General features: G+C 37.7%; 2 protein-coding genes and 1 long non-coding RNA gene across 4 annotated transcripts in view; 1 reads left to right on the forward strand and 2 right to left on the reverse strand.

Annotated features, from left to right (window-relative positions):
- LOC117022213 (uncharacterized) overlaps positions 1-24,664 on the forward strand; it is a 56,381-nt gene that overhangs the window by 23,062 nt on the left and 8,655 nt on the right. The window contains exons 2-3 of the long non-coding RNA XR_004423005.1: positions 17,561-17,614; positions 21,254-21,402. This is a non-coding gene — a long non-coding RNA (uncharacterized LOC117022213). The remainder of the gene's footprint in view (positions 1-17,560; positions 17,615-21,253; positions 21,403-24,664) is intronic.
- The window catches only part of CFI (complement factor I), a 44,889-nt gene that overhangs the window by 18,578 nt on the left and 1,647 nt on the right, over positions 1-24,664 (reverse strand). For both annotated transcript variants that reach the window (XM_033106059.1, XM_033106058.1), the window contains exons 3-7: positions 16,367-16,414; positions 5,679-5,958; positions 4,044-4,197; positions 967-1,169; positions 21-134 (exon numbers count right to left, since the gene is read on the reverse strand). In XM_033106059.1, the coding sequence (XP_032961950.1) occupies positions 21-134; positions 967-1,169; positions 4,044-4,197; positions 5,679-5,958; positions 16,367-16,414 (799 nt within the window). The remainder of the gene's footprint in view (positions 1-20; positions 135-966; positions 1,170-4,043; positions 4,198-5,678; positions 5,959-16,366; positions 16,415-24,664) is intronic.
- LOC117022209 (heterogeneous nuclear ribonucleoprotein C-like) lies at positions 14,268-15,333 on the reverse strand. Its single transcript, XM_033106061.1, has one exon. It carries the CDS (start codon positions 15,150-15,152, stop codon positions 14,268-14,270), a length of 885 nt encoding a protein of 294 aa, XP_032961952.1. The 5' UTR covers positions 15,153-15,333.

Genomic DNA, 24,664 nt, shown 5'->3' on the forward strand with positions numbered 1-24,664 from the left:
AAGGCTGGATTTCTCTCTACCTTTACAGCACAGCTCATCACTCTGGTCTCCACAATCATTGACACCATCGCAGGCTCTCCTCTGAGGAATGTATTTTCCATTCACACACTGAAAGGAGTTCTTTGTTGGAGAAACTGTAAAGTAGGAATTACCTTTGTGAAATTTATGGAGTTGTGGGTGACATTTTAATCACATTTTTGGCATAATGGGGACATTAAGATAAAGTCGGGCATAAAATAAAAATGGATAGAAAATGTATGGGTAGCACCAACATAGTATCTGTGGTTCATAAGGGGAAAAAAATGTCCAAACTGGCTTATGGAGGCCCTTTCTTTATTTCTGAAAATGTATGTATTTGTGGAGGTCTGTAGTTGCTGAGATTGGGGGAGGGGGTTCAGGAATCAGGCACCCTTGCTGATACAGGCAAACACTGGTGCTCATCCATTCCTCCCATGCTGACACGTTAATGAGACCCCCACACCAAGACTTACTTGGGCAGTGTCGTTTACATTTTGATGGTACATTTTTTAGCACCATAAAAGGCTTTGACCTTTAACACCATACATATGGCTAAAATGTTCCAATGGAAACTGAGGCATCGATGTGGTCGCTTAAATATTTTAAAGCAATGTATATATAGGCTGTATGTCTCAAAGGAGATACTGAGGTTTCTTCTGATGTGTGATTGACTTGTGTTTGCCATATTAACATTAATCCAGATGTTCAAGAAAGCAAAGGGTAGTCAAGCAACTTTGCTTCCCATATAGGAAACTAGATAGAGTTAATTTTTGAATGGCAAAGAGGTATAATTGGGGAAGAACACCAATTTAGGCTCTAAAACCCAAAACATGATTTCGCCTCTGTGACTGGCAAATGGGTATCCATTATTTGTTTGTTTACTACAGACTTAGTGTGAAGTAAACAAACTTGAAGTAAGGGAAAACATCAGGCAAGTACTCTACCAACCTTCATTCTGTGTGTAACACACCACGCTCGCTAAACCCTGGTAACTTTCACTTATTCTCTTAGTAAAAGTACATTCAGCCAAAGTGGTCTCTGAGCCTCGACACTGCACATGCAGACATTCACTGGAATTTATATGGAAATCAGTAGAATTTGTATAGAAATCTTCAGGTAAATGAAACCTTCCTTGAGTATCATGAGCACCTCTGCAAACAGAATAAATGAAGCATTAGAGTAGAATAATTAGTACTTTGCATTGGTAACCTCATTGTAGAGGTAAGGGAATAGAGTTAATTTCCTCTTATTAGATAGGGCAAGATGCTTAATTCTCTGAGTCTTAATATCCTTAACTGTAAACGGGAATATAACTATCTCACCAAGTTTTGTAAAGATTAACAGTCAATTTAAACTGACTAGCCAAAGTTCTAAACATGGGAAGCACTTATCAAATATTGGTTTCCTCTCCTCTGTTTCTTGTTAGGAAGGATTGCTTTTTCTTCCTCTCCTATGTTTCCTTCCAACTTGACATGTGTCATTCTTGGCCTCTCTCCATTTTTTAATTCCTCTTCTTTCCAGGAAAGAGAGTGAATTAATTTGGTCAGGGAATTTTGCAAATATAAATCAGGCGAGCTCAACCTGGCTTTTCCTTTTTTTGGGGGGGAAGGGAGGTCGGGGGGAATCTTTCCACCTGCCCCATGCTGTAAGCCTTACCAGGTTGGCCCCATTGTTGCTTAGGATTTGGGAGATTAAGTTGGTTACATTCTAGGAGGTCCATTTTGCTTTTACACTAAGTGACATCCCTAATTCATCCTTGACAGTAGTAAGGTGATAATTTGGCATCTATACACCATTGCTTGGACTTCTTAATTTGTGTGGGCAAGAGGCTACCTCAATGACCTAATATCCTAGATGTGATGAGTTACCATGAACTATTCTGCCAGGACATTCACTTGCTCCCTGCTTCTCTTTAGAACCAAATGAGAAAAATGGGTTTAAAATATAAAGTTGAGCAAAGATATGGGTACATCAGGTAAATGTAAACAAAAATAAAGCAGTAATGGCAATATAAATCTCAGCTAAATTAGGAGGAAAGGCAAAAAGAGAACAATTAACGAGAACAAGGAGGGTATTTTTAATTATTTCAGATCCATATTGAGGACATAGTAGTCATGAAACTGTGCCAAACAGCATCAAAATATAAGAACAAATGAGAACCATTTAGGGAAATCTGACAGGTGAATCATCTGAAAAATCTCTCAACCTAAAACTATCTAAAAATGTGAGATAAGATATAATAAACGCCCACAATGCGCTCTTAAGAAAGTAAGGGAAATACCGACTGGCTCAAATCAGAAAAGTCTGTCCATGAGCTTATGCAGAATATGATAAGGGCAAAATACTGAAAGATCAACAAGACTGAGAGAGTTTATCATTAGGCTGCAGGTCACAAACTATTGAAAATCATAATTACCCTGTAGCTCAATTGAATGATTACAGACTCTCATTAATGATCACTAGCAGATGTGGTTTAGGAAGAAGAAAATTAAATCCAGAATTATGGAGTGAGATGCAAGTAGTAACAAAACCCATGAAGTTGGTAAACATCGAGTAAATCTGAGTAAGCATTGACTGAACAACAGTAATCATAATTGCTTATTATATGATGATAATAATTAATTTCAAGCATAGATTAAAATAAGATGGAACTAAGTACTGGAAACTTGATAGGGTAATGACATTCTTTGTATTATTCTTTCAGAAGGTGAGGACTTGCTAAATCAAGGAATCATGGTATAAATGTAAAGATAGCCACAAAAGGAATAAAAATAGAATGTATAATTTCAAACCACATAGAAGAGGAAAGGAGCGGGGGAGATTAAAAGAACAACAACTTTATTAACCTAATAGAAATTAGAAAAGGAAGAAACAAGAGCATAGAAAAACCAGGGTATATAATAAGCACAAAATAAGATAGGAAAAAGAAACTCAACAATGTAAACAATCACAGTAATGTAGATGGACTACACTCTTCAGACAGTGATTGTTATGTTGTTTTTTTTAAAAATCTAGATATATGCTGTTTGTAAGGGAACTACTTAAAAAATAAAAACACAGAAAGCTTGTAAGTTAATAAATAGGAAAAGATTTGAACAAGGCAGTTTGCAAGCTTGCTTATTCTAATAAATAACATACCTATTATATAGAATCCTACACATGAAGCATTTAAAATATACGCAGCACAAAGCAAGGCTCAACAAATATTTAACAACTGTCATCATATAGAGACATTCTTTGACTGTAATACAACTAAATAGAAAATCAAAAACAAAAAATTAACCAAAGAAAACTAACATATTAATTAAAATAGCAAAAACCAAAACTAACAAACAAAGACAACTTCTAAATTATGTATGGGTCAAAGAGGAAATTATATTGAAAATTAGGAAATATTTTGAACTGAACAATAATAAAATATCACTTATGGAGGCTTATGGCATGCAGGTGAAGCATTAGCTGGGGGAAATTTGTATCCTAAATGCTCATATTAGAAAAAAAAAGAAAAATTGAAAATTGATGAGTTAAACATTTAACTCAAAGAATTAGAAAAAATACAATAGAGAAAAGAAGAGAGAGAGCCAAAGATAACATCAAAGGTTAATGAAATTGAAAATAAGGAAGCAAGAGATAATTTACAAATATAAAACTCAAAAACACTAATCAAATAGACAAATCTTCGCAAGGTTGATCAAGAAAAAAAGAAAAGGCATACATAAATAATATTAGGTATGAAAAAGTGGACATAATTATAGATGAATAGAAACAGACAGTATTTGCAGTTCTAATCAGCAAAGAATTTGTATCCAGGTACTTGAACAAACTTGGCTGCTCTGTGCTCAGCCGTGTTCTAAGCACTAGTCAATGAGTACATTTAATCCTCGTAACAATGCTATGAGGCAGGCAGTTAATATTCTCAGGTTACCTATAAGGAAATGGAGGCACAGAAAGATTAGGTAATCAAAAAACAAATAGTTGACACAATAAAATCGATCCTGGGAAAATCCCCCGACACAGGCACTCACAGTTGAAATCCGAGGTCACGGCAGGCCACATTGGCCTGTGTCATGCTCCAGCTGCTGTTACATATGAACATTTTCTTATCTTGGTCTACAAGTTTTACTGCAACAATTCCCTCTGATTCTCTATTTCCATACTTCAAGGAAACATTAAAATGTCCTAACATAAAACCAAAAGAATGAGCAATATTTAGACATTCACTTTCCTCTTCTTGATTAAAAGCCTTTAAAATAATAAAATACATAATTTCAGATTAGCTTGAAACACCATGCAGAATAATGGTAAGCAATTATTTTGTGAGAGCTTATTATGTGTCAGTAGCTGTGCCACCTAGTTATACAGAATATCATAAAATCTTCGCACCAACCTTATGAAGACTAGGCCGATATTTATCCCCATTTTTACACATATGGAACCTAACTTCCTCCGTTTTTATAAAGGAGGTTAAGTTACTCGCTCAAGTGGTGAAGTCAGGAATCAGAGCCTGCTCTATCAGTCTCACTCCAAAGCCAAGCCAAACAAATAATGAAAATGTAAGAAGGGTTTGTGTATTCTCATGTATTAAGGCGTTTAAGTTTCAAGAAAACAAAAGTCTGACACTAACAAAAATCATCTTCACTATTGCTTTTCCTCCTCTGCAACAAGTAATAGAGATGAGCTCAAATAGGGAGCTTTCTTTCTCCTTTTCCACAGTACCTCAACATCTTAACTCAGCATCACAAACATATTTAGGCTTCTGTGAGCTGGTGTATATCATGGTGTCTTTAAAAAGAATATTTTAAGCTATCCTCTGTAAATTCATCGAGAGCCTGTGATAATGGATATCGGAAGACAACAAACTGGAGGCTTGCTGTCCTAGCTAAAATTTCATAAGCACAAAACTGTGTGAAGGGCTTTACGTACATCATTTTATTTCATTTCCACAAGAGACTTATGAGTTAGGAGCTACTGTTACTCACATCTTACAGATGTGGAAACTGGGGCCCAGAGAGGTCCATAACCAAGGTAGTGCTTGGAGGGGCCTACAATGAAATCTGACAGACAGTGAGAACCACTCCACTGATCCACATATTAGCTTCCCAGCCTCCTCACTACATTAGGCGTATGGATGGAGTGTAGACAAGGTCTCAGATCTGATGTGCCAAGTGTGCTAGGTTGGAGTACGTCCTAGGTCAGCAGTGGCCTGAGCTCCCCTTAGATCAGGGCCAGTGGGGTCGAGGTTAGGGAGAGGTGTAGAAGCTGGTTGCATAAATGCTGGAAGAAATTATTGAGGTTAGAGATCCAGAGAGAGGCTCCATATCAGTACCAATTGCATGTAAAGACTTTTTCACTGGGTTCTGAACAAACTCAATGACCCTTTAGCTAAATAGAAGTTAGGGTGGGGACAATTTTGAAAAGCTGATAGACAAAGCATGGCACGAGCATGGAGGGGAGGACTGGCCTCAGGTCCTTGGGCCCTGGACCCATGGTCTGACTACATTCTGGTGACTCCTAATGTCTTTAGTTATCATCCCAATTACTGTTGAGAATCTAGAGAAGGATTTTGAGTTGTCATCATGACATTTTATGGGAAAAGTATTTTCTAATAGAAAGTATGGCAGACAATTTCCTTTTTATGTCATAAACTTGGCTTTTCCTACCTCCAGGTATACATGTTCCATTATGTAAAAACTTTGCCTCTGGACGAAGACATTCTAAACTCTTTTGCTGACAGTAAGTCAGGTAGCTTTTCCCGTTAGTTGAACACACTGCAGTACCATTCTTTGGGCACTGATAAGGGAGTTTACAAATGCAAGTCCCATCGATGCATTTCTGCCATGGTTGGCAGAAGACTTTATGGCAGGAGAGATGTGTATATTTTTCAGTTAAGCACTTTTTGTCCACCAGATTCTTGTGAGCCATGTTTGATGACAAAGAGACCTATAAAACACAAAATAAATATTAACTTAGCAACAAGCTAAGATCTTTTTGAAGATGAATAAGTGATGGAAAGGAACAAGACAGGCTCACCTATCCCATGGTACAGACGAGCGGGATGTGGTCTGGTTGTTTTTAGAATTGGATTAACCTGGCACCGAGTCTCAGCGTATGCACTTAGTTATACGCGTATGGTCTTGGGCAAGTTACTTATCCTCGTGAACATGTGTTTCCTCATTTGTAAAATGGGGATACCATATTCTCTTTTGCAAGGTTATTGCAAAGATGAGTCATAATATGCTTGGCAGGTACTAGACATGAAATCAGTGGGAGCTATTATTATTCAAAGCCAGCATAAAATTCTGCCTTTGAAGAAGTCAGTGAGTCTCATGAGTCACGTTAAAGAGTAACAGATTTGGTGCTAAATAGAGTCTCATGGAGCGACTTGACGATTAAAAATAATTAATTCTATTAATAATTGCAAAACTATTTGTTAAAGTCTTCCTGTGTGTACAATCGTGCTAAGATGACCATGACATGGGCTCTGTCGTCTAAGGGCTTGGTATCTAGGTGATAAAATAGAAATGCACACGATAACTGGGGTGCAAGGCAGACTGCGGTAAGTGACATAACAGTGGTACAAATATGACACGGTGCTCTTTGAGGTCCTGAGTGGGAGAGAATAAATCTTTCGAGGGGGATTTCAAAAGGCCTCATGGAGGTGGAAGCATCTGAGCAAGGAGAGGCAGGACAGGTGCTAGCACAGGGCTGCTGCTAACAAAATGCAGGCGGGATGGTGCAGATGTGCTTCGGGACTATGAGCCATCCCAACTGGTGGGCATGCAGGGGGTACGTGTGCTTCAAATGGGGTGGCCATTGGTCAGGCACCTGGGGAGGAAGCGCGGCAGCAGTGGAGCATGAGAATGGTTTGGAAAGACATTTGAGCAAGCAAAAGCAATAGGATTGGACAATTCATTCCATGTAGTTGAGGGTGGGTCCTAGGCTTTGAGGTGAATGATAGTAAGGATGTATAATGTATAATGCCATTAATCAAAATAGATACTAAGTTAGAGCAGGGCATTAGGAATTTGATTTGGGACCTGCTGAGTCTGAGGTACCTGAAGGCTGTGCATCTGGAGATATTATGTAGGAAAGGGAAATGTGAAGCTTGGAAGACAGATCATTAGCTTATTTATCAATTAATTCAATCCGTGAGTTGGGAAGCATCACTCTGTGCCAGGGAGTGGCCTCGGCCAGAACCAGAGGAGTCAAAGCCCCGGTCCTGATGAGCACACTGACCTGAAAGGAGACAGGCAAGCCTGACTGACGGTTCTCTGATACTTAGGGCCAGGGTGCCGTTAGGACAGTGTTCTGGGCCCTCACTGACTAGGACACGTGGGAACATTTCCAGGAACAGCTCATGTCTGGCTGAGTTCTGAGGGTGCTGAGGGTGGTGGGTAGGCACTCCAGGCAGGACTGTGGTGAGAAAGAGAATGGCAGGCTTGAGCCTGGAGAACAGAGTGAGACCGGGTGGGGATAAGGGAGCAGGACCAGAGGGAGCCGCTGAGGGACTGTAAGGGAAGCAATTTTGCATTTGAGGAAGATCTTTCTGGAGATTGGATCAGACAGGAAGGAGTCCAAAGAGATCTGTAGGGATCCAGAGAAATAGGATGTGGGCTGGGAACAGGCCAATTGGGTCAAAAGTCTGTTGTGGAAAGGCAGCGCTCTCTGTGTGTTCTACGGGGTTTCCTCGAAAATAAGACCTAGCCGGACCATCAGCTCTATTGCATCTTTGGAGCAAAAATTAATATAAGACCCGGTCTTATTTTACTATAAGACTGGGTCTATAATATAATATAATATAATATAATATAATATAATACCAGGTCTTATGTTAATTTTTGCTCCAAAAGACGCATTAGAGCTGATGGTCTGGCTGGGTCTTATTTTCGGGGAAACACGGTAGTGACCCCTCTGGAGGATGGGCATTCTGTCCTCTAGTCCCCCCAACCCCTAGCAATGAGAACCCGCCTATCTTCTTAGTGCCCTCCAGCTGCGGTAACAGCTGGGGCAGAAACAAACTGAGCAATCTTTAAGTGCTATTATGAAGACAAATAAAAACCAGTCAATTAAAGCCATGCAAAAATTTGCAAAAGTGGTGAAAGTCATTCTATCCAATGTACTTTTCAATAAATTTTATTAAATAGGTATAGAAGCAAGACAAATTGGTGACAAATTGGTCATTCACTACAATGGCTTTTGACACACTGGTCTAGAATGAAATCTACCAGTTACATACCTTTCATGGTTCCATGTACCACTCACTAAATTTGAAATTTTTGTAATTACTTATCTTCTGTATTTTCTACTGACAAGACTGTAAGTACCCTGACAGCAGAGACTGTCACCCTTTTATCTATCACCCTTATATTGAAAGAGTGATATTTCAGTTGAGTGCAAGGATAAAACAACTTGATTCTTTCCTTCCTCTATCCCTTTAAATCCTTTCTGAGATCTCATTTTCCCATGATCTTTGGATAGAAACTTGGGCAAGTGTCATAGCTTTTCAGTCCCTCTTAGATTGGGGCAAAACCAAAAAAATTAAAGGAATTTTAGTCCCAGAAACAGTCATATAACAATTATAATGTCCTGCCCTGTATAATCATTGAAACTCTAATCTTCATTTTAGTTGAAAGCTTCTCCTTCCCTCCCAGCTCAGACTTGCTTCAGGGACATGGTGGCTCTGGTATTCATGAATGAATCGTGAAAAAAACAAAAAACAAAAAACAATAACAAAAAAGCCCCAACAAAGACAGAACATATAGGAAAATTTACATTTAAGCAGCTGAAGATACAGAGCAAGCAAAAGAGACTTTGCTTCCCTTGCTTAGTGTGTATAAAGCTGCAGAAAGCTTCAGAGGATGAAGACTGAAAAAAGGCCACTGAATTTAACGAGCAAAGTTCATCAGGATCCTTTGAAGAAGTAGTTTTAGCTGAGTGGTAGAGGCAGAAAGCAGACATTGGTGAGTTGAGGCCAGAATGGAAGTGAAGAAATGGAAGCAGAGTATAGGTTAACCCTTTTCATTGGTCTTGTGCTTAGACATGGAAGACTAAACACAGGCTTTAAAAATACAATCTCTGCTTTCTCTGCAAGCACCAATAAAATGAGAGTAAAAGAATTTTTAAAAAAAGACATAACCCATGAGGCCAAAGATAGTGGGGAGAGGACTCGAGACTCCAGATGTTATCAAAATATTGGAAGTTGGAAAGCACAATGGCTGGTGGTAGGAATTTAGCAGACCAGAAGGAACTGAAACCCAAGAATCATACAGGAAGACCATAAGAGTAAGGCAAATTCACCCCACAGAACTCCCAGAAAAGCTTAGGAATTGGGACACCTATCACCTCTGAAGAAGATGGAGTGGCTAAGCAACGAGGGGATTGGTTAAAAGAAATGGTTGTATGAACATGTTATTAAGGAATCTGATGTAAATAATAAAAGAAACAGCAAAGATTTGAAAATGGTTGTCACTGGACAGAGAGAACCGGGGGTGAGGAGGGATATGATCGGGGGTGTTTTATGTTATAAGCAAGGATAATTGGTTGATGATCTTATCTGACTGGTCAGTATTCATGCCCAACCAATTGTTAATCATTTTCAATATCATTATGGTTTTAAGCCCTTATGGTATTATTTGCCTTTGTAAACTATATACATGACTTAATTTGATAAAAAATAATTAAATGAAAAACAATGCTGTTTTCATTGAGAAAATGAAAGAGAAAGGATTAAGTGTTAGGCTTTGAAGGAGAAAAAGGGGATGGGATAGTGGCATAAAGGAACACAGAGTAAAGAGAGATTTTTGTTGTTAGGATAGAAGAGATGTCATCATGATTATAGGCAAAAGTCAGGACTCTAGAAGAATGGGAAAGATTGAAACTTTAAGAGAGAGGGAGCAAAATTGTTGAAACAAGGTTGAGGAGGTGCTAGGAAAAGATGTAATCAAAGCATTGTGGAGCAGATTGCTTTAGAAATTTATCAATTTCCTATTCCTACAATTTCTTATTGTAAATTGGAATAATTTTATGATAATATTATCATTTTAAACTTCAAGTCGACGGTAATAACTAACACCAACACGGTGGCTGTTGATAATAATCAAAAGAGAGATAGAAATTATTGGGGGGCACTTGCTGGGGCAGGTAAAAGGAAGGTTTGTTTTTACACTGTGTGAAACATGATGACAATAGGCTTTAACGCGAAAGGGACGGGGCATGTCACACGTGCCTATGGGTCCTCAGTGTCTAGATCAGTGAGCTGAAGAGCTTTGAGGCTGTTATTAAAAGGGTTTGCAAATGCGTTTCTATACCAGTCTTTGCCTGAAGACAGAAATAAACTATGCCTCGTGCCCTTGTGTACAAGCATCTTCCCAATGTGTGGAGATGCTATTAAGATTAATGAGAAACAAAATTATTTAAGTCGTCACTGATTTAACTTTGTCAATCCCTTCCCTTCCACAATAACATAAACTAAAATAATAATCGCTATTATGTGTGTAGTTGATGGTGTAAGATGCGGTGGTAGATCTAAGTATTTTTTAATGCTTATCTTTGCTGTAAATATGAGTACTATTTATGAAAATCTTATTTTACTCTGCTTCCAGGCAAATGGGAACATTTCCTTCTTGAGGTTGGACATAGTAACTTGCCATGGTGTAAGGCAGATGTTGAGGAAAATTTGCCTTCATTTGTTGATGTGAGCTTTTGTTTATTAGCTTTTGTCTGTTCCTGTAAGTGAGGTAATTTCTGTGCTGTGATCAGGGATTGAGTAAATTCCCCCTTTGGTCTCATTCTCCCAAGCAAGGGAGATATGAGATGATGTTTGCTGTCCTGTCTGTGCTGTAAGGTGATGGTGAGCTTAGGGTTAAAGAAATTCTTGATCAGGGGTTGAGAGAATTCCCTCTTTGTTCTGTCTGTTTCACCCACATCAACAGATGAAGTGAAGAAGTAGCTAAGTTATACCAGGACGATGTGACAGGCACGTTGCCAGGCTTTGGAAGACCTTGGGCTGATGGTCCCAAGCAAGAACAGTAGATATTGCTTGTCTGGATGAATTGGCCCTTCGGCCGGAAGGACAGCATTCATATCAGTAACTGCCGGACCCTCCCGGATCTGGCCATTCCCAGAAGGGGAGGCAGGAACACAAAAACTTGGCTCTAGGGTGCATCAAAAGAGATATATGAGACAGACCTCAGGTGGATTGATTGATTGACTGATTGCTGTATCAAGAGATGCTATTCAGAAGATTTGCTGTTTCAGGACTGTTTTTCAGGATGGATTGTTTCAGAGTAAGAGATCGGAACTTGCCTCAATGGACAGTAGAGACTTTGTTGGTGAATTGTCATCATTCTAGCATCTTTGGGAACTTGTATGCAATTTGCAGCTTGCAGTATCAGAAGGCTTCTTAACTTCCAACAACAACAACAACAACAACAACAACAACAACAACAACAACAGCAGCAGCAGCAACAGCACCAACAGCAGCAACATTCTTGGGAACTAGCAAACAGTGGTGTGGGAGACGCCTGAGGTTCTCCCAGTTACTGACCTGGCAAGGTTTTGATTTATGGCTTTTCGAGTGCTGTTCCCCAGCCTGGTTTGGTGAGCTTCTGGCATCCACTGAAACATATGTTGCAGAGATACCATAGAATCAAAGCAGCCTAGGATGCTGGGCCACCCCATGGAGGACAGTTTCCCTCGAGAGTCACCCAGACCCGTAGTGGACTTTGCATGAGCAAAAATTAACTTTTGTTGTAGTTTTGAGAGTTTGGGATTGGTTTTTATTGCTGCACCACCTAGCCAATACTGACTGATATAGACTAGATATCTAGATGTAGTAATCCAAAACCTTGAGAACCACTTGGCTAGGGAGCTTGAGACCAAAATCATTCTGTGTGTGAGCTGATTGAGGCATACTATAGACATTTTTTTTTTCATTTTTCTTGAGCCTGGAGTTAGATGCTGAAAAAGGAGACTACCAATACGTGAATCGGATAGTCCCAATTATGGCTCTAGACCATGTGCATCAAAATCACCTAAGGTGCGTCAGCTTATAAATGCAGATTCTTGGACCCAAATAACAAACCTCTGCATTAGAATCTCTGAGAGAAGACCTTGGACTCTACTTTAAACAAGCTCCATAAGGATTCTTATTCTCCTCATAGACTGAAAACCATTCCTGTTGGCCAATAATTTTCGAAGTGGGTTACATATACTCTGGGAGTGTACAGGTAACTCAGTGGGTAAAATAATATAAATTATATTAATTTATATGTTTTATTGAAAGCTTAAAAAGAAAGTAATCTTTACTAATATTTAAACATGGGTTGGTGCTTGTGACTACACTCACAGCATAGTCATTCAATATTTATTGACAGCCTACTATGTGTAAGGCAGTGTTCTATCTCCTGGGGATACAACTGTGAATAGCAGAAAGTCATAGAGCTTACATTTCTAATAGGAGAAGATAGAAAAAAAATGAATAAAAATATAAATACATACTATGACATAAGGTGACAAACACTATGCAGGGTGAGAGAGACAGAGATTGTGCAGAGAGGGGGGAGGATTGCTATTTTGTACAGGGTTGTCAGGGAAGAAAGACTTTGGGAAGAAGTTTACTTTGGAGCAGTAACCTGAAGGGGAGTGAGCAAGGCATGCAGATATCTAGATACCTAGATATCTAGAGGTAAAGTGTCATGCTCAGAGGAAACAGCCAGGGAAAAGCTGGGGGCAGAAGCTTACGTGTGGTGTGCTTTTGGTCTGAGGGACTGGTGTGGCTGGAGGGGAGTGAGTGGCTGGAGAGAATAGGAGGAGATGAGGTTTGAGTATTGGAGGGGCAGGCAATCTATCATGGAGGACTTCTTAGACTATTGTAAAGCCTTTGGCTTATTCTCTGAATGAAATATACAGCACTTGGAGGGTGTGAACCCTCCAACATTTAGAGTTTGGGCAGATGTTGAAGAATTAGTAAAGGAGATGAGAAGATGTGGCCAGTGAAGTACAAGACAAAAAAACAGAAAATGGTGGCATGGGCAAAGAAAAGGAAGGAGCGATCAGCAACTGTGTCTAATGCTTCTCCAGTAAGATGGTGACCTTGACAAATGGGGGGAAGGTGGGAATGGTGGGAACTCAAGCCTGGCTGGGTTCAAGAGAGAATGGAGAAAGAGAAATTGAGCATAGGAAATTTTTGAGAGTTTAGATGTAAAGGGGCACAGAGAAATGGGGTGATAATTAGAGGGGGTTATGGGGTCAAGAGAGGGTTTTGTTTTAAGATAAAGGATCACGTGCATGTGCCTGGTAAAGGAACGTTATGGATTATATGACCTAGTTTTAGCTAATGTAATCTTCACAAGAGGACAGCGGTTTAGGGATTTGTATAGTGAAATGAATGCTGGATGGGAAATAATGCCAAAACGCAAGGCCAATGAATAAGAAAATGGCAGTCCACACTTCTAACCCCAGTAGAAACTGTTCATCAGCCACCTCATGGGTTTAAAAACAATGAAATACTGATCAGATACGAGAGGAAGCCAGCCCTGTGCCCCAAATCAGTAGTATTAAAAAGACTATTTGACTATCCATTTTTCCCCCCCTGGTTTAATAAGGACGTGTTTATTTTGAGAAAAAAGGTCCCAAACATCAGGCTGTTCACAAAAATCACCCACAGTATCAACTTTAGAAAACAAATCTTAAGACTATTACACTAATTATTTTCCTAGAGGATGCATTTGACATGCCAACTCTCCTTCACAAGAATACATTGTTACGTTTGTGTTGAACAGCCCCACACAGCACGCTCGCTCATGTGGGGTGGAACACACATACCTCTAACTCACTGCTGCTCTCAGGTGCGACTCAACTAATGAGACTGCAGGTAGGGAAGCAACTAACTACTGAACTCATGCATCAATGGAAAGAACTGTACTCCCTGCATAACAACAGATTATTTTGGAGACAGTTGATAAAAACCATACATCCTTTTTATTGTTAAGTCATAAAGAGGTATCAAAATTAAAAGCAAAACTTACGGATAAGACTTCACATAACTACTGGGAGCGCCAAAGGAAGTGAGAATGGGACTAGGCGCAGGGCAGTATGAATGAATGAACGTGGGAAGGGCAAGGATGGATGGGGTCATAGTGAGCACGTGCTGAAGATACTAGGAGAGAGGATCTGCTGAAAATTTTGATCTTAGACAAGCGCCTAGGTAAAGAAATAATGGGACAAGATGTCTAAACCCCACTATGTGCTTAAGAGTCATCCTCGCCATCGGCGCTGTCTCTGCCATCCTCTCCTTCCTCAGCCTCTTTTTCATCATCGTTGATCAACTCCAGCTGGTCATCCCCCCGATCTTCATTGTCATCATCACGCAGCAGGTCCCCCTCCTCAGCAGAGTCATCTGCACCCCCCTCAGCCTCCATCTTCACATTAGGCTCATCTTTCTTCAGGGAGCTGCTGCTCTGCTCCTCTTCTGACTTGTCATTCTTCAGCTCTACTCCTTGTTTGCTCTGTTCCTTTTCAATTTTTTCCAGGCTTTCCAGTAGAGAATCCACTTTTTGTTTTCCGTGGGTCAATTCCTTCTTAATAGTCTGAAGGTCATCTCCTTTCAACTTTCCAGGCTTGGAAGAAGAGCCTCGCTGTCCACTCTTAGACTTGAAACCACTTTTGCCCCGCCGTGAGGTGTTTCCTGAGACACGCTGGCATTTGGAGGGCCCTGCAGCCCGAGCAATAGGAGGAGGAGGAGGAACACATGCTGGGGAACTGTACATCCTGTCATAAGAATCCCGTTGAAAGTCATAGTCCAAGGCACAAGAGGAGCCGTACATCTCCGCTGCAGATCGTTTCACACCTGCTTTTCCTCGGTTCGCTTTTGGCTCTGCAGCCAGACTAATATCTAAAACCTGGCCAGCAATCATTCTGCCATCCTCTCCTGCCACAGCAGCCCGGGCATTTCTCTCATTAACATACTGAACAAAGGCAAAGCCCTTATGAACAGAGCAACCCACAATTTTGCCATATTTTGAGAAGATTGCCTCCACATCAGATTTCTTGACCACAAGAGTATTGAGATTTCCAATGAATACATGGGAGTTCATGGAGCGAGGATCTGTCTTGTTGGTAACATTGCTGGCCATTGTCTTTGATGATAAGGTTCCTCACAAAGCCAAAAAAATGTAGCTGATGATCAAAAAAACCTCACTCAAGCAAAGTTCTACTAACTTATATATTTCAAGTGATTTGTAACCCGAAGGGGGAAGAGAGAAGAGATTCGATTCTGAATCTCCTACTCCCGGGTTGTACGTGAAGAAGCCAACTGCTCTGCGAGGTCGGCAATGTGGTCGCAACCTCTCTTCACAAAAAAATCGACTATCCATTTTTGTTTGTTTGTCTTCTTCCTTTGTTGCTTTCAGTTTTATATCCCACGTATCAGTGAATTCATATGGTTCTCGACATTTTCTGTCTGACTTATTTCGCTTAGCATAATGATCTCAAGATCCATCCATTTGTCTCAAATGGTACTATTTCATCTTTTCTTATGGCAGAATAGTATTCCATTGTGTGTATATACTATGTCTTCTTTATCCAATCATTTATCATAGACAATAGTTTAGTGGTTACCAGAGGGTAAGGGGGAGGGGAGAGGTAGATGAGGGTAAACGGGATCAAATATATGGTGATGGAAGGAGAACTGACTCTGAGTGGTGTACACACAATGTGATATCTAAATGATGTATTACAGAACTGAACATTTGACGTATTATAGAACTGAACATTTGAAACCTATGTAACTTTACTAACCATTGTCACCCCAATAAACTTTAATTTAAAAAAAAAGACTTTGAAATACAGATTTACACCTAATATCATTAATGATGAACCTCTCCGTATGTGTTTAACTGTGTATGTTGCACTTTGTGAGGTATCTTCTAGCTAATACGCCATGAAAACCAAATGAAAATTTTCAAAAATAATGAAGTGTGTTTAATGACATTATTGCATTAAAGATTAATGGTGAAAATTATTAAAATATTATTTGTGTTTAAAATTATTTATTTTTAAATGAATATATTCACATACACTGGGAGTACGTGTTCAAAAATTTTTTGTAATCACTACTATGGCCTATTCATCTATAAAACATGATTTGACTTCTTTAGCTGAGGCTGCTTTTTTGTGTATATGGCTTTTTTCCCCCCTTCCTCGGTATTTGTAATGATGTAGCAATTATTTTGAGGTGAACTTTATCTTTCTATTCTAGGCAAGACTACAATGAAATCATTTTAGACAGATAGTTGGTCATTAGTAAACAACAAAAAAACAATCTCCTATTCAACCCAGTAGGCTTTACCTTTGGTTTCTTCCACTGCTTCTGTTTTTCTTGTCCACCTTTGCTCCCCTGTAAACAAAGAAAAAAGAATGATCAACTATGACCAAAGCTAGGAAAAGTCTACCACTTTTCCCTTCTACTGCTTTTTGTAAAAAGGTAGAAAGTCCCCTTATACAGCAAACTAACTGTGTGATCTTAGGTAAGCAACTTTACCTTTCTGATTCTGTTTCCTCTTCTATAAAATGTGGAAAACAAAAATAATATCCCCACAGAGCTGTTGTGAGGATCAAATGAAATGAAAAATACACTGGCAACCACAAATAAACATTTGAGATCCTACACAAATGTCAATATGATGATGATTGCAGTAGATCGCATATAGATCGCATATGGCCACAAGTCTTCTATCCTCCCTTCCTCCCAGTCCTAAACTGTGCCTCAGGGTAGGGTGTATTTTTCTACTTCTAGAGTCCAGGCCTGGCCATGTGACTTGCTTTGGTCAATAGGAAGTCAGAAGATGAGACACAAGAGATGCTTGGAAAGTACTTGTGCAACTGGGTGTGTCCTTGTGCCTCTGCCATACCTCTGAGAAGAGCATGGCCTGTCTAGAAAGAAGAACCATTCCAGCTGAGCCCAGCTTTGATCAGGTGACCCCTAGCCAACCAGAAGACGACTATAGTACTAATTAAGTTCTATGTCACTGAGATTTTGTGGTGGTTATATTATTATAGCATTAACCAACTGGTGTACTCATGATTTCCCTGGAAAACTTTGAGAGAAAAAAAAGGAAAAGTTTCAAAAATAATAAACAATATGAAATTCTGTCTTTCTTTCAGAAGTTAATAAAAACTCATACCCTGAAAGTTAACAACCACATCAGAAGCCTTTCCACTGAAAGAGTTTTAGACCCTCTATGTCCTTAGTTCCTTCTCATCATGGTCTTTCCTAGCAATCTTTTTTGGTCCAATTTTCCCCTCTCCTTTGATCTGGCCATCTTGTATCATACCTGCTTCTGATATAAGGCTATGCCCCCAACACTGCGAAAACCAGCTCCTTAATCAGCAGCCATTCTATTCAGATAAAAATAATAGAGAATCTTTCTCTACTAATACCTAGTATTGAATTGTACCAATTCACATAAAAACTGATAAAGCTTATTGTTATTTTTGTTGTTGTTTATTTTTATTTTAAAAATAAATATCTCATTTTTCCTAGGACCAGTGTGTTATTGTTGGAAATGGTGGAGAAATGGTTGTATGGTGTGTGCAGGTAGGATGGGCTCTTATACCCTATTCTCTTTTAAAAATTGGAAATATTGTTTTAGGGTCGATTCCATTATTTTTGCCTCAGAGATAAAAAAATATCATTGGCCCAGTTTCTTGATCTTGTTTTTGTTATAATGAATGTAAGATGGCTGAAATTTTGTTGTTGTTCTCAGTTTTTATTGATTTTAAAAAAAATAAAAAACAGAACTGTTATAAACAGATTCAAAAGGATGCCTGTAAAAATTACATATCCTCATTCCCTTATCCATTCAACCCACCCAGGCTCTACCTCAGAGCCAACTAGTTAATAGTTCTTTGTAAGTCTTTCCATCATTGTATATGTGAACCCTTATTTTACCCTCTGTCCCCCAACACCAGTGCAATTTGCAGCCAGTAGCCCTGTAACTAGCCCTTGAAAGGGCATTTATATTGTTTCCAATGTTTTGTTATTATAAACAATGTTCAAATTAACCTCTTTATATAACACAAGTCATTTCCCACGTATGCTAAATATATCTGTCAGTACTTACGTAGGAGTGAAATTGCTGAATCAAAGGAATGAATAGTTTTAATTTTGAAAAACATCGCCTAATTTCTCTCTATCAAGGTTGTTTTAATTTGCATTCTGATCATCAATGTATGACAGTGCCTGTTTTCCATACTCTTGACCATAGAACATATACCTTATTAAACTTTTTTATCTTTGCAAACTCGATATATAAAAGTGTTATCAGAGTATAGTTTCATTTGCATTTTTTCCCCAGTGAGTGAGGTTGAACATTTTTCAATATGCTTAAACTTAAGAGAGATTTTTACTTCTTTCTATTCATAGTAACCTTATTTTTTGCTGATGTATACTGGATAATTTTCTTTTCTTTTTTTTTTTTTTGTAGAAACTCTGTTTAAAAAAGCACTTTGCATGGAATATGAGTTGCAAAAATGCTGTCTATTGACTAATGGCAAGCCTACTATGTTTGTCACATAGAGCAGATACTTTTTAAACACTCCCTTATACAACAAAATTATTTTCAGTAAAAATCTAGAAAGACATGAATAATAAGTTATGCAGAAAAAATGTACACAGTAAACATTTTCTTTTATTGGAACTCATATACAGCACGCCACCCTCATCTACAGTTTCGCCTTCCATGGTTTCAGTTACCCACGGTCAACTGAGGTCCCAAAATATTAAATGGAAAATTCCAGAAATGAACAATTCATAAGTTTTAAATTGCATGCTGTTCTGAGTAGTGTGATAAAATCTTGTGCTGTCCCACTCAGTCTTGCTTAAGATGTGGATCAACCTTTGTCCAGCATATCCACACTGTATATGCTCCCTGCCCGTTAGTCACTCACCTGTCAGTGGTATTGGGCTTCAAGTAATGCTTTTTTACTTAATAATGGACCAAAGCCATTCACATAATTTTTATTATAGTATAATGTTATAATTGTTCTATTTTTTGTGCCTAATTTATAAATTAAACTCTATCATAGGTATGTATGCATAGGGAAAAAAACATAGTATATATAGGGTTCAGTACAATCTGCCATTTCATACATCCACTGGGGTTCTTGGAGCATACCTCCCACAGAGAAGGGGAGACTACTGTATGTGTGTATATATACATATATAAAATCATTCCCTCTAACAAATATATATATATAATATATATATAAATATATAAAATAAATATATAAAATCATGCCTTCTAACAAATAAAACTGTAAAAAGTAAAATACATAGTGCAGTACAAATAAGGATAAAATAAATAAATAAATATTTTTAAATTACATTAATGTATTTAATGAAAAAGGAAAAAATTATACCCATATGTAGCTCTGTTGCAGTAATGAATAATAATATTACAGTTTAACAACAATCAAATCCATTAATAAAAAAGAAGAAACTTCATTTTAAAGATATTATTCAATTTTGGTAAAATACTTCCTGCGTGAACTACTGTTTGCATTTAACAAACAAAGATATTACACCTTTCAGTCTGCCGTTTTACTATTTTATATTTTGAAAACAAAAATTCCAGATGACAGAACTGAAAAACTTGAGTTTTGTTTTTTCATCCTTACAATTCATTGTGACAACATTGTTTATTTTGAGTCTACTTAAATTCAGGAAAATGTAATAACAGAGTTTGAAGACAGGAACTGTACCTGATGTGAGTTTAAATAATTCCAACACATAATGTATATGAGGCTGCCTATATCAGGGCTGACCTGGAAGTTGACGAAATTAACTTACGTTTATAATACAATGTCTGTTAAAGAATACATTTTTAAAAAGTGCCCGTTGCAAGTTTACATTTGTATTTTTAAAAATCAACTACAGCAGCCTCAGCAATTGTTAACTGTATATCTCAGGGGATGGCCACTAATCAAATGTGTGTATTTAAATTAAAATTAAATTAAATGGGAATTCCGTTTCCAGTCCAGATAGTGTAAGAGGGACCAGATTTATCCGTCAGCCTAATGTAATCAAGAATGGGTGAAATATAGAAAACAATGATTATCAAGACACTGGATGTTAGGTGACAAAGGACAGTGATCCCTGGGAACTGAGAAACAAATGAAGTGAGCCTTACAATTGTTCCATTTGATTGCCTTGGGGGAGTTTCCAAACAAAGAGGGAGAACTTGGCATTCTAGAGTTAAGGAGACAGGACTGAGAGTCTACCAAAGCAACGATAGTTCACAGACTAAAGTACTGGGAAAAAGTGAGTGGCATAGAGAGAACTTTAGAGCTCTGTAAAAGATCCCCTTTGAGCATTCAGCTGGGTATTTACCAGCACCTGGGTATGAAGAAACTACCAGGGACTGGGGAAAGAACCACCCAAAAGAATTCTACCAAATAGGGCCCATGCTCAAACAGGGCCATGAATAGTGCTTGTTCTCACCACTCAGACTGGAATTTCATGATTCATGGGGCATAGGCTGGAATACACAGAAGGATCTTGCCTCAGTAGTGTGGAATAATTAATTAGCCCTAGACTGAGCACTCTGGTCCTACCTAAGAATCCTTAAATGCAAGATCTGAAAGAATCAAACTGTTTTGAAGTAACTTAATTGCATCTCACAATAAAGCTCAAGAATATTTATAGGAATACAAAAATACCCAGCATCTAACAGGTTAAATTCATAATATCTGTCATCTAATACAAAGTACTAGGCATATTTTCAAAGGTACAGGAAAATATGACCCATAATGAGAAGAAAAATCAATTGAAATTTACTGAGAATTCTAATACATATGTTAGAATTAACAGGCTAGGATATTAAAGTATTTATTATAACTGTATTCCATATATTCAAAAGAACTTCTAGGGATAAAAATTACAGTATCTGGAAATAAATAAATAAATAATATACTGGATGGAGCTAATAGTACAGTGCAGAAGAAAAAATGAGCAAACCTAAAGATTTGTCAATAGAAACTATCCAGAATGAAGTATGGAAGTAACAGAATAAAAACAAAACAAAGAGTATGAGTGAACTGTGGGTCAAGTTCAAGTGGCATAGTACGTGTGTAATGAAGTCCCAAAGGAGAGGAGAGTGAGATGGAAACAAAAATCATGTTTGAAGAAATAACGTGTGAAAAATTTCCAAATTTGATGAAAGCTATAAATCCACAGATCCAAGAAAATGAATGAATCCCAAGCAGAAGAAACATGAAGGAAATTCCACCAAGGCATGTCATATTCAAATTACTCAAATACCGGTGATAAAGAGAAAATCTTTACAATAGTCAAAGAAAAAAGACATTATGTGCAAAGGAACAAAGGTAAGGGTGACAGCAGAGGTCTCATCAATAATGCAAGTGAGATGACAGTGGAACAACATTTAAAAAATACTGGCAGTGGGGGATCCCTGTCAACCTATAGTTCTATACTATACAGAAAAATATTCAAAACAATTGAGGCAAAATAATTTTTTTAGATATACAAAAGCTGAGAGAATTAATTGCCAGCATAATTGCACTAACATTAATGTTACAAAAAAGTCCTAAAACAAAAGAAAAATTATCCTAGATGGAAATCTGGATGTACAGAAAGGACTGAAGAATACTGTAGCTCTCCAGGCATTTTTGATGGGGGTGGGAGGTAGCTCTTATCTCTGCTTTGTACCCTTTCTTGTGGTACCTCTCTCTGAGTTTGATACCAGAGTAATATTATTGACTTCATATAATGAGTTAGGAAGTATTCCTCCTTTTTTTTTTTTTCTTGGAAGAATTTGAGAAGGGTTGGTGTTAATTCTTTAAATGTTTGGTGGAATTCACCAGTGAAGACATCTGGTTCTGTACATTTCTTTGATGATGTATTTTTTTATTACTGATTTAATCTCTTCTTTATATCTGTTCAGATTTCCTATTTCTTCTTGAGTTAGTTTTGGTAATTTGTATATTTCTAGGAATTTGTCCATTCATCTAGGTTATGTAATTTGTTGGCATGTAATTGTTCATATTATTCTCTTATCATTCTTTTGATATCTGTAAGGTCAGTAGTAATGTCTCCACTTTCTGATTTTTATTTATTTGCATCTTCTCTTTTTTTTTTTCTTTGTTTAGTTAAGTTTGCCAATTTTGTTGATCTTATCAAAGAACCAATTTTTGGGTTAACTGATTCTATTATCTTGCCATTCTTTATTTTTCCGATTTCCAATCTAATCTTTATTATTTTTTTCCTTCTCCTAGCTTTGGATTTAGTTTGATCTTTCTTCTTTTTTCTAGTTCTTTGAAGTATAAAGATAGGTTATTGATTTGAGATCTTTGTTATTATTTTAATCGTAAGCATTTACTGGATTTACGGATTTCCCTCTGATCACTGATTTTGCCAAATCCCATATGCTTTGGTATGTTGTATTTTCGTTTTCATTCATTTCTAAGTATTTTCTAATTTCCTTTGTGATTTCTATGACTATTGGTTCTTTCAGAGTATGTTGTTTAGTTTCCACATATTTGTGAACTTTCCAGTTTTCTTTCCGTTACTAATTTCTAGCTTTATTCCATTGTCTTTAGAAAAACTACTTCATATGATTTCCATATTTAAAAAATTTATTGAGACATGTTTTGTGACCTAACTTATGGTATATCCTGGAGAATGTTCCATGTGAACTTGTGAAAAGTATGCATTTTGGTGTTGTTGGGTGGAGTGCTCTGTATGTGTCTAGTTGTTAGATCATGTTGGCTGATAGTGCTGCCACAGTCTTCTATTTTCTTACTGATCTTCTGTTTAGATTTTCTATTATGGAGAGTGGGGGATTAAAGTCTCCAACTATTATTGTAGTTGCTTTCTAAATTCCTGAGTATACACAGGGGCTTTGGAATGCCCCAATGTCCCATAGATACTCTCTCCCTAACTTTTCTTCTCAAACTTTGGCACTCTATTGTGTGCCTCAACTGTAATCTTTTGTCTCAGGGGGCTATCGTTTGTTTGTTTGCTTTACAATGCTTTTGAGGAATGCCTGCTGCGTTTCCACTCTGAGTTTGGTAAAACAAAGACAAGTACATTGTGTCAGACTTTCAAGCAGCCTCCAGGCAGGTTAGAATAGACAATTATTTTTAAAGTTTGCTCTGCTCTTTCTAGAGTTAGAGACTAGAGTTCCACACTGGGAATACGGACTGTCAGCTTCAAGACAGCCCCTGAGCTGAGGACAAGGTGGGGTGAGGACAGGTAGAAATGCCACAAAGCTTTCCTACCATTTTAAAGTTGCCTTTTCTTTCATTCAGAGTTCACTCGGGTGCTGTAGGCCTTTGAGTGATAATCGGAGTTCAGATTAAGTTAGTTCTGACAGTCTGCTTGGTTTTTCTGTCTCTTTGTGGAGGGACAAATTGTTTGCATTTGCCCTCTGTGCCCTTTTTCCTGACCTCACTCTGCATTGCAGGTTGCCTCCTGTGCATATTCTCTTCCCAGCATCTTGTCACTCTACTGAACTTCATTCACCCTAGTTCTTTCTCTCCAAAATACTATGCATCTAAACCTAAGTTTGTAATAAACTTCCAGGGTAAAAAAAAATTTTAACTTTCGGTGAGGGATTATGTCACAGTACCATACCATCACAGTAGACAACTATATAGACTGAAACATTTGGCTTCCCTGTTCTTTAATATCTCTTTGTTATTAATACAGCAGCCACTCCCTCGGTGCTCTGGAGTTTTCTTTGCTGAGTCCCCTTACCTATTTTTCCTGGGCAGGTTCAGTAAAACCGGAATTCTCATTTCATCATTCAGAACAACTTAAATCTGTCTCACTGCCAACCACCCCTGTCATTAACATAATCTATGTCCAAATCAGCGCATTAAAATATTTTGATATAAAAAACGAGTGGGGCTCTTTATTCCCTAGAAAGAAATCTGCTCCCAACTTTCAAATTAACAAAAAATTCTCTCAGCTGTATATATGTTATTTCATTTTGAAAATGTAGATACATTTTAAACTTCTCTGAACACATTTATGTTGTTTCTATGGTAACCTCCATTTAAAAATGGTTATTTCTCAGATTCCATTTTCTTTTATAAACTAATATTTTAAGAAGTCCTGAAATTTTCACAAATGTGACATTAACTCCTCTCAAAACGCTGTTTGTTAAAGGAATGAAGACAACTTTATTGTTGGATGATTGTTCAGTAAAAGAAAGAGGTTCTTTTTCTTTCCATAAGTGAAAACTACTATTTCCAGTTTTATTTTTTATTCTGTTTTTGTTCCAGCAATTGAAAATGTGGCTGAAATGTCTTTTTTCCCCAAAAACCAGTTTCTTCTTTTTATAAAGTAACACACATTTATTTGGTATTTAAAAAAGAAAAATGAAGAATGAATAAAACAATTTCTAAATTCTGAAAATTCATAAATCTATAAAACAGAAAACAGAAATCATCAGTAATCCCATCACCTAGAGATACCAACTATTTGATATATATCCTCCAAGAACTTTTAAATTGCCATTTATATAAGCAGTTCTATGTGTGTAATTTGTGTGTGTGTGTGTACATACATACACACAGACACATACATGTGTGTATGTATTTTTTCTTTAACAAAAATAAGATT

The sequence above is a fragment of the Rhinolophus ferrumequinum genome, chromosome 5 (assembly GCF_004115265.2).
Source record: "Rhinolophus ferrumequinum isolate MPI-CBG mRhiFer1 chromosome 5, mRhiFer1_v1.p, whole genome shotgun sequence".
NCBI lineage: Eukaryota > Metazoa > Chordata > Mammalia > Chiroptera > Rhinolophidae > Rhinolophus > Rhinolophus ferrumequinum.

What these genes read in the sequence shown, in the direction of transcription:
- LOC117022209 (XM_033106061.1), bottom strand. Translation starts at nt 15,152, where the DNA reads ATGGCCAGCAATGTTACCAACAAGACAGATCCTCGCTCCATGAACTCC.